The sequence below is a fragment of the Cryptomeria japonica genome, chromosome 11, assembly GCF_030272615.1.
Source record: "Cryptomeria japonica chromosome 11, Sugi_1.0, whole genome shotgun sequence".
Taxonomy (NCBI): Eukaryota; Viridiplantae; Streptophyta; class Pinopsida; order Cupressales; family Cupressaceae; genus Cryptomeria; species Cryptomeria japonica.
In genome coordinates this window covers 602,377,613-602,388,752 of record NC_081415.1, presented here as the reverse complement: position 1 = coordinate 602,388,752, position 11,140 = coordinate 602,377,613, and the positions used below count along the sequence as shown (strand labels likewise).

General features: G+C 32.4%; 1 protein-coding gene across 1 annotated transcript; it reads left to right on the top strand.

The window, feature by feature from the left end:
- Nucleotides 1-1,357: 1,357 nt before the first annotated feature.
- LOC131068837 (uncharacterized) lies at nt 1,358-2,826 on the top strand. The gene is made up of 3 exons (XM_058004107.2): nt 1,358-1,608; nt 1,739-1,844; nt 2,504-2,826. Exons 1-3 carry the CDS (start codon nt 1,555-1,557, stop codon nt 2,635-2,637), a joined length of 294 nt encoding a protein of 97 aa, XP_057860090.1. The 5' UTR covers nt 1,358-1,554; the 3' UTR covers nt 2,638-2,826.
- The last annotated feature ends 8,314 nt before the right edge of the window (nt 2,827-11,140 follow it).

Sequence of the window (11,140 nt, the reverse complement as noted above, 5' to 3'; positions counted from 1 at the left end):
AAATATTTGATAATATAAGAAGATAAAAGTAAAAGAATGGAAAAATTATTAAATCACTCAAAAACACACAATTAATGATATTGAGAAAACATTAAGTTATATATTAGATTGCTAAAAGAATTTGATATGAATGAGGGAAAATGAGAAGGTAAAATAAATTGAGTCAAAAAGGTCAAGGTTAAAAAAAACAAATCTAGAAGTAGATTAAATTAAAATAAAAAATTAGGTTAAAATGATTAGGTAAAAATAGAGAATCGGGCAAACAAAATATAGAAAGTGGAAACATGAGGAGCCAATTGATAAGTTAAAAATACAGAAAGCAAGGTTAAGAGGGGGAGAAGAGCACGAGGTTGGAAAGAGGGTTTCAATATAAGAAGAAAGGTTAAGGAAGAGGTTTGATCTCTAATATCTACATTCAAGTTGTTGCATGCACATTATGAAATACTTGCATTGCATTTCTTGAAGTCTAATGTGACAATTAAAGTTCGAGCTTTTCTTGATGATACTAAAAAATCGAAAAGTTATTACTAATTAAAAAAAAAAATTAAAATTTTATTTAACAAATTTTTCAAAACTATCTACACATTGTAATTATGACTAAATTCTATTCAGACATTATTTTATTGATGTTGCAAATAGTTAACTAAGAGCAATTTTTCTTTACATATTGTTTGACAAATGATTGTTAAATTTCTATCTAACTAATATTTTATAAATGTAATTGTAATAGTTCTAATGAGTATATATTGGCTTCCAATTCAACCATTCACTTCAAACATATCAGTAACAAACTCTATATTATCATTTATGAATGTTCAATATTTTCATAATTTAATATTCCTCCGTATACTAGTTATTATGATATTATATACCGAAACTTTTCACTCAAAAGATCCGATTAATCTAAATTTGAAATTAAAATTTGTCATGAAAAAATCCTGATATTTGCATGAAATAAACGCTCCACTCGAAAAAAAAATAATCCTAAAATCAATATTAAATCAATTTACACATGTAGCACCTTGCAAAAGCTACTTATGAGCGAGAATCCTGTGATATAGCAACGTGTCGGCTATCTATTAGTTGAAGGAGATTCCCGATGGAGTTTCTAAAGGTGGGGTCCACAAACAAGGACGGTGGTTCGAAGAAAACCCTCACGGGGCCGAAATTAGGGGTTAGGGTTTGCGTAGAAGAAGTGGGATACACGTGGCATATTAAGCGCATAATGCGCGGTGACCCACCAGACCACATAACACGGCCGCACCGGAGAATCTTTGTTTCCTAAAGATAAGGCTACTGAAATAAAATAATGATTTTATCGCGCACCAGCCAATTAAAATGCGCTTCCCACGTGACGCCTGGAATTCGGCGAGTTAGAAAAGATACCAAGCCATCACGCTACTCTTCCGGTTTTTCATTGCAGACCGTCATTTTCATGCAGATTTCCTGATTAAACCTATTTTCTTTATGCCTGAATTGAAGTGAAAAATTAGATTTGCAGAAGATTCACTTAGATTTGCAGGAGATTCACCGAGATTTGCAGGGGACGTTCAAATGTCAGCGATTGCAGATGCCTCCTCACCATCATCTACTTCATATATTCATTTGGTAAAGCACTGTAATTTTCATTATCCATGTGTTTATAAAGATAGCTGAGTTTTGGCCAAATTAATCTGTAAAGCAGATCAAAACATTTTTGGGTTGATTTAAATTGTTGTGGGTATTTGTATTTTTGCAGGTTCAGCACTTGATTGAGAAGTGTTTGCTGTTTAACATGGATCAACAGGAATGTTCAGAGGCACTTTCTAAGCACGCCAATATTCAACCCACCATAACCGTTACAGGTACAGTGTTAATAGTTTGCATGATGGCCCAAATGACAATTGTTTAACTTTTTTTCCATACATACTTTTATTTTTATGTAGTTGCCATTTCATTATTTTCCTATTGTTCATAGAAACCCTGAATGAACAAAAAAATGTTTTGATCAAGAATAGAATTGCCCTCAATCCTATACTTAATTAAAGGAAGTCCATGATTCTTGATCCAAATATCCCATTTTGATCTTTCCAATAATAGAAAAAGGTTAAAGCAATTGCCCTGCACTATTTGAAGTTAAATGAGTTTTCCCCTGTACTCTCTCCCTTCATTTCTGATTACTTAAAAGAAAGTTTGGACGATGTGATATCAATGATTTGATAGTTTTTTCTATCTATCCTCTTAAATCTTATATTCGGAAAGATCTGATTTCTAGTGGGTTCATTCAGAATCAATCGATTTCACCAGCAGCGCAATAGTTTGTTTCCATTTTAAATGATCTTCCTTCGATCAAATTGACCTGTAAGATCTAGAATAGAGTATGTGTTAATTTTGTAAATAATTAATCTGTTTGATTGATTGAATTGAATTAAGCTAACTTGTGATTTGACTTCAAAAATCAGTGTTGTTCACAGAGTAACTTGATTAGGGTTCTCAGTCACTTTGTTTGTTTGATTGTTTGCAGTGTGGAATGAATTGGAAAAGGAGAACAAAGATTTCTTCTCCAGGTATATGGAAAATAAAAAAGAATTTAAAAGCGAAGAGCTGAAGCAGGTGGTGGATGGTATAAACGCTAGATTTTGCAAGCAAACTCTTTAAAACATGGTTACAACCAGTTTGTGGATAATTTTCTACTGTAAATTTGGTAACTGAATTGGCGAAAGCAGATCTTGTGTCATACAATTTGATTAATAGGATCAAATTGCAAAATATCTCACCATTATATAGTTTTTGGTGCACTCATTCCATAGAATGTGCACCAATGTCCATATACAAGTATCTTGTTTTGAGTGATGGGTTTAGCATTTAACATAAGATTGGTTCATACAAAACCACTATTTTTTTCTATGCAACTGATTCGAGAAGCATCTCACAAAAGTTTAGAATACAAACAAATGAAAATATTATCTGAGCCATCCAATGTGGCAAGTGGAAAAGTAAAAACTTTCTCCTGATGTGTACGTTTAATTAACAATTTCTATACTCAGAAATAATTTTAAATGAGGTCACCGTTCTGTTGATCTGTTGAATTGCATGCGAGACGGTAACAGTAGAATCCCTACATGATTAAACTTAATTCAAAGTTTGTTTTAATATTATAGCAATAAAAATGGAGGAAATGAAGCGTAAAAACTTTTGCCAGGATCAGATATCACTCTCTTTTGTTCACTGTCAGGTAAAAGAGCTAACGTTATGATGATGTATTACTGGTATGAGGTGGGTGCCACTTTTTTATATAAAAATTTATCTATTATTTAGCTTTTTAATCTTTTATTTTAGGAGAAATATTTTATAGAATTTTAAATTATTTATTTAATAGATTTTTTCCAATTAAGATTTTAGTTTTCATTCATCTTTGTTTCCACATGGAGGTGTACCTTTCCTTTTAATTGAATTCTTTAATCAATAAAGTAAAATAAGACATATTATTGAAAAGACTTATAATTTAAAATATACATACAATCATTTCTTACTAAATTATTTATAATTTTTATCTATTTTCTTAATTCATTTAAATTAATATAAAGAAAGTGTTTTATTTTATTATATTTATATAAATATGTTTTTTAAATATTTATCTTAAAAATTACTTAAGGTTAATTATAATTTTATTTGAAAGTTTCTTTTATTTTTATAAAAATATCAATTGTAATAATTATTTTAGTATGCGTATAAAAGCATCCTTTTTAGTACAATACTAAGGAGTCATATGCCCATATTTTCCAACACTTTGACACTTTCTATGATTTTGTACCCTATTCTTCCAATGGTGACAAAACATCTTTGCATCAAACATTTTTAATTCTGTACTAAGTAGGGATTTTCTCTACCTACCATGTAACAAAAGGACTATTTCTTTCTTGCCACTAGTTTCTATTCAAGAAATCCCTTTATCTTTTATTTTGTTTTGGTGTATACCTACCTCTATATGACCTTTTGAGGAATTAGCATGAACAACCTCCACAAAAAATGGGTATCCAAATAGAATGGGGAAGCAATGGAATGAACTAGAAACTCAAATAATTTTGTTTCTAAAGATACATTCGCAATCTCTAATTTACCATTCATATGGATCATTAAATTTTTGACTAGGATAAAAATCTCCCTAACCAAGTCATGTTTATTTGGATCACTGGGGCTTCACTTAGTGAATTTGGGTTATATCACGTGTGTTCATAGCATACTAAAGAATCCCACTATTTTAAAAAAATATTGCCCTAAACTCTGTCACCCCCTCCCAAGACACAACCTGAATTAAAAACCCCCCTATTTTAATTAAATATTATATTTTTTCATAGTCAGAATTTAAAAATACCCCTATTTTCACTAGATAAGCAATATATTGCTTTTGATTTTTGGGATATTAAACCCCTCAATATGAATGCATGTGATATAATATTGCCTAGCTAGTGAAGTCCCCGTGATTTGGATTTCCAAATTTTACTTACTACACAATCAATCCTAGGATTCACACTTGTAAACATATCTTACAATGAAAGGGAAGATTCTCTTAATCTAGGATTTGTTTCTAAATCTACAATGTTACCTACAACCATGTCTAGTTGGTAACCTTTTAGCAATATCTTTGCGAGCTTGGATTCTAAAAGAAGTTTAGTATGCAAGCACATTAGTTTTAGGATCTAAAGATAAAAATATACCTAGGTTATTGTCTATTCCTTGGAAATAAACATCTACCCAATACAACAAAGGGAAATTTGGCAAACACAACCGAAATGGAAAAAAATAAATTGATTTTTCTATTGGATTTAAATTTGAAAACCAAGCCTTAATCATTAAAACATGTTTTTTCTAGTGACAAATCAGTTTAGCGAAAATAAAATTTTAATATTATTAAATCACAAACAATAATACCAAAAACTATTAAGCTCAAGTAGAGTTTTCTTACAATATTCTTGCTCCATGATCTTTGAAATTCAATCAAATGTAGAGTGTTGAACTGACCAATAAGTATAAAATTTTAAATTAATCCTTGCTTACCTAGTTTTCTCTCCTCCAAAAAAACATCCTTGCCCAAGAATAGGGAAGGACAAAAGTCTATAAAGGGGATAAGTTATTTAATCCCCACCAAAGAACCACCATTATCTTATAAATTCATTTGTATAACAACCTTACATAAATTAAAATTGGTATCCCCTTAAAAGTATGTAGTTGACATCACAACATTCTCCAAAGGTGTCTCTAGGGCCATAGGCCCTTTTGAACCAATCAAAGTGTCATGTCCCCTTTGGTAATAATCTAGGTTATGGATCAAATTTCTCATTTTCTACATTTTGCATGTCCCTTGGTTCCATTTTATGTGCATGTTATTCCTCAAGTCTTTTCTTCACTGTCTGTATAAGGTCCATAAATTCTCTAAGTTTGAAAGCATGCTCAATATTATAAGTGTTTTTTAGTCATTTGAGTTCTAGAATTCCTCATCTTTGTAAGATTTCCTATCTAATTCCAATGTTTTTTGGGTTCCCATAAAACTTTAAGACTTCTTCATTCTATCATGCTTTCCATCCTTTCCCCACTCTTCCTTTGTATTTTTTGGATTATAAAAAAAGTCTTTAACAACATGTTCATTACTCAACCACTAACACCTTGACCTATAGTAATATTCTTATGTTATGTCCAACCCCAAATCTCTAATATTCCTACTTTTCTTTTCCCTCCCAAAAATTTCTAAGTTTGAATGCACATTCAATCTTCTTGGTGTTTGTGAGTGATCAAAGTTTTAGAGTTCCTCATCTAGGAATGCTTTTATATCTAAGTACAACCTTTCATTGATCACCATTATACTTTCAAACTTCTTAAAATTGACATTCTTTCCATTCTTCTCCTCCTCTTCCTATGTATTTTGTTACAATTTTGGATATATCTTTAGTGGCACACCTATTGCTTACCCCCAATGCATTGCTCAATAATATGAGTCTTGTGGTATCTTTAACCTTAAATGCCCAATATTCCTAACTTTGTCATCATTCTCTGCACAACAGCTCAACACATGTCATATTTTAATTGATGGTTGGTTTTGACACCATAACTTTCAAAAATGAGACATTTTGCCACCCATAATCATTATTTTAAAAACTCCGAGATATAGATTTACATTATGTCTAACTCATTATTGATGTGATTACTAAAAAGGGTTGATTGTGTCCATTTAAGAGGGTGAGGAATGGGGGAAGTGCATCATTTACACTTAATCAAATTACTATTGGAAACAATTTTGAGGACTTGTGTTCAAGTGTGCGAATCCTAGAAAAAAAGCCTAGTGATTTCATAAGAAAATCTCATATAGAATATCATTTGAGCTCGCTCCATTGAATAGACTCTAGCCAGATTGTATTTATTTGATTCACCATTTCTATTAGTATGAATTTTTGCTATCGTGGAATCATTTTAATATAATCATTATTTTAATAGGGAAGAGAGTGGGAATTACATCTATATTTTCTATTCATTATTAGAAGAAGATTAATTATTATGTTTTCATTGTTGATCAAAATTTTTGGTTTTTAACTACCTAATGGTGAGGAGGCGGCAAGTAAGGAATCTTCTATGCTAACCTTTGTTGTTGCTGTTGCAGGATTTATGCCTTCTATTCATGCTCTCTCAATATTATGGTGAGGAGGCGGCAAGTAAGGAATCTTCTTATTTTAAAATTGAAATGTTTGTGGTTGCACTCCATGCGTGTGGACGTAACACTTTGTGCCCCTTGCTTCAATCATCCCTTGGCATTGCAGAGGTTCTTCTTAAAGATTGTCATCATTCCACAATTTCTTCCAAATTGTTAAGCTAGATCTTCAACGTATGCAGTAGGATTGGGACATTTCAAACCATATGTTTGTAGCCGTGAACATGCTAGCTCCATAAGGAAGCCTCCCTGCAATTCAGTGTTTCTGTAGTCAGAATGCTTTAAACTTCACTTTTTGGAAGATTCTCGGATTCTGAGTTCCTAATGTATTTGGTTTTCTCAAACAGTTCTTGTGGCTTCTCTATTTGTGCTTCTAGATGTCATCTTTCCTCCCACATTTATGAAAATTGGTTCTTCATGGAATTGCAGCGTTGTATAAAAAATCTTTTTCTGGGGTGTAAAGCTATGCAGGTGTGGGGAGACTGTAAACCAATATATTGGATTTTTGCTTCTTTCCATCTATTGATTGGTGCAAAGGTTATAGCATGTCAAAGTGGGCCTAACAAACTTTAGGGGATTCGTTCTCCAGGTTGACAATTTATGTGCACTATATGTGGCTTATTCAGATTCGGATTTTTATTTGGGGCTGCTGCTCAGGTGAGCTGTAGTCAGATTTTGATGGGAGTATTAAAGTTTGGCTAGTGGTGTGTCCTTGAGGTGTGGATAGCAGCATGGTTTTAAATAGCTAGGAGTGATTACTGTTTTCCATCATATTTGGGCACTAAAATTAAGCCAATCTTCACTTTTGTTTCTCTGTGTGGAAAGAGTTTCCACTCTGTTGTTGGCATAGGATATTCACTATGGGTGATAATTTTGCTTCACATTTTTTATTGTATCAAATCCTATGTGATTGGGGTCGATGCCTCTCTTTCTATCTCTTCTTAAATTCTCATCGTTACATATACTTTTTAAATATCAATATATAGTTCAGGTTCGACCATTTAGTTAAAAAGACAAAAAAGTTGTTAGTATTTACAATACTCCAAACCTAAGTTGTCTAAGATCTAGTTGATAATAGAGCCCAATAGTGTTGATATTCAACTAATAAGTTTTGTTGAATATTAAGAATTATATTTGCATTATTATTAAATAGACAATTTTGTCACCAACTGATTTCTTTACTCTGTAAAGCCAAACTCTAACGTATACTTTCCTACTACCAAATTCTCTTTGTCATCTTGAACAATAGACATTCTAAGTGGGAAACTATTTTAAAAAATTACAATTCTTGCAATAATCATTACTTGCACTCTACTTCATAATAAGTGGTATTTTAACATAAAATATAAATTTTACTAGAAATAAAATATTCTTAAGATTTCTTGAAATTAAATCATTAACTCTAATATCTAGGTCAAGGATATATATATAAGCTATTACTAGAAAAATGATGCAAACACATATTGAAGGAGAGGAATGACTGTATATTCAATAATAAGGTTTCTTCACTCCAAAAAAATTTCAACAAAATTGAAGTGGGAATATGTGAGCATATCAATGTAAAAGTGGCAAAGAGGAAGCATGAGTCCTACACCTTTGGGGATGATCATATTTTAAAATCATGGTCAGATTTGATCAGATTTTAGGACCTTTATTGTAATTAATTGATATTTAATTCAATATTATGGGTCATATTCCACTTTATTACATCATCACACTCTTATTTGGACCCTTAATTCTAGGTGTACCCTTTATCATTTTATCCTGATTTATCCTTAATCCTACCTTAATTTCAACTCTCAAAGCATATTTCACATATCTACACATTGTTGTTTGAGCCGTTGAGCTAGAATTTGCATTAGAATCACGATAGCTCACATCCCTTGAAAATCTAAAAAAAGTTGGTTGGACCAAGTCGTATACTACCTGGTCATGAACTCTTTTCCCTGAATTTTGGAATCTTGATTGAGTGATCTTATGCTATTCAAATCTAGTTCCATGTAAAAATATATCGATTCCATGTTGGCCTAAAGGTGATTTCAATTATGAAATCCCTTAATAAAGCACCATTCTCAAGTCATTTTCATCTAAGTGTTCTAAGAAATCTAAGACTCTAAGAAATCAATTCCTAGAGAATCCTTGCATCTATGAAGTATTAATCAAGCATTTTCAGACATCTCCAAGGCTGCATATTCAGCATCAAGCATTATGGAGAAAAATTACATCAATCATATGCAAGCATGTGTGTGTGTTTAGGGTTTTGTGTTTGTCATGCCATTTCCATACAACATTCTGATTACATTCAAAGAGAAAAGCATCACCATCAATAATTGTATATTTGAGGTACATTTCCATAAATAATTATTTTAATATTTTCATTATTTAATTCAAGGTTGATTCCAAACTAGGGTTTGCCTTTCGGAAAACCCTTATTCATAACATATTTTCCTTTGTCTATGTGTGCAAAAACAAGTTCGGAGCTCTATGTTTCAAGATCAACATGATTCACAAAGATGAACAGGTTCCCCTTTTGATGGTGAAAAGTTCGGAGGATCATGGTGACTAGTACCATGGTTTCAACACTTTCGGTTGAACTTCAAGGAGAAAATCCAAATCATATTCCTATTCTTAGATCTAGATTGTTGGCTCCATACGACGACTGTAGCTCATTGTTTATGCCCGCTCTCTTCAATAATCACCTATTTATCCTAATTTTATTTTTTTCACAATTCAACTTAGAAAGAGGGAATCAAACCCTAATAAGGCGAATCTAATCAGAATTATCATCCCTTCCTTAGTTGTATTGAAGGTAGATCTATTGAATTCACCCCTCTTTCAATTTAAAGGTTAATTTGGTTCATTAGTAGTCTTAGCCTATTAGGTGATACCCTAGTTCCAAATTATACCTATGTGTGTGTGTGTGTGTGTGTGTGTGTGTGTGTGTAAATACACACACATACACACACACACCCATGTGTGTGTGTGTGTGTGTATGTGTGTGTGTGTATGAATGTGTATATAATAAATATGAATATGTGTATACATACATACATACATACATACATATGTTGGCAATATGATGGAATTGATTATGTACTGCATTGGTGTTTTGTCATTGATGTCAACACTAGTTGTTAATGTTGTTTACCGACTTCTGGTAGAAGGATTGGATTGGGAAGATTATCAGTTGATTATCACCATTATGATCTGGATGATGGAATAAATTTGTATGGATGGTTCATATGCTTCTCAAGTATGTTTTAGTCAATTTGTATTGACTTGATTATTGGATGCTATCTCATGTTCTAGTAAGCCTACTTTATAGGTCTGGTAAGGGTTTCACTAGCAAAGATTTATTAAAGATCTTTGATGAAATACATAAGTGGTGTTGGTGCATCTTCTAGAAGGGATTCAAGATGTTGATGGTGATTGTGTTCATGACTTAACTAATTGGTGTCATTGCTTTGGCATGTGTGGTTCTAATTTAGGTCTGATGCTATCTAGGTTATTGACCGGTTTCATGTAATGTGTTGGTGGATTCTCCAATGTGCTTCCGGGATGTTTTATTGATTGGATGATGTTTGTTTGGCCTTAGGCTGACATGTTTTATAGTTTCATTTCAATATTATGTAATGGATCTATTGAATTATGATTTGGGTTGCCGACCTAATTGGTTAGTTCGTAGGTTGGTACAAATATATTTGAGATCTCATTATAGAGCATGGGCAAGGAGCGAATAATGTAATAATAATTTGTGCAGAGGATTTGATCGATCATAGGTGATCAAGTTGGGTTTATGTAAGAGGTTTTAGACCTTTGGTATTGAGCATAACCAGAACTATAATCTGGCATGTTTGATGCTATCACAAGCACTTGTTCTTTCTGGATTGTTGTCTAAATATCTTGAGGTGGTTGGCCTCTTCTGTAGTTAGTGAGACTCCATTGTGATGAGAAGTGTGCTCTAGGCAGTGTGCCTTTCTGCATGTGCAGGCCCCTATTGTAATCATATACTTTCTACAGAAGTATCATCTAACTGTGGGTAGGGTTTCCCACCATAGTTTTTTCCTTTACTAGGTTTTCCATGTATAAATCATGGTATTATGTGTTATGGTTGCATGGTATTGATTCTCTGTTTTTCAATTATGCTTTAATGCTTTATTAGTTATTCTGGTAAAAGGTTTTAAGTGCTTTAATTCACATAATATGTTAACAACTGATTCACCCCCCGTCTTAGTTGTTCATTGGTTATCCTAACAATTGGTATCAGAGCCTGGTCCTCTTTTTGCAGAAGCTTAACCTCTTGAGGAAGATCCTATGGAAACTAATAGTTCAACTACTGTTTATTGGAAGGACAGACCTAGGCTTGATGGAATATACTATGGAGTATGGAAGATTCAGATGGAGACTCATTTAAGATGCATTGGAAAGGAAATTTGGGAAATAACTCATAAAGGTTACACT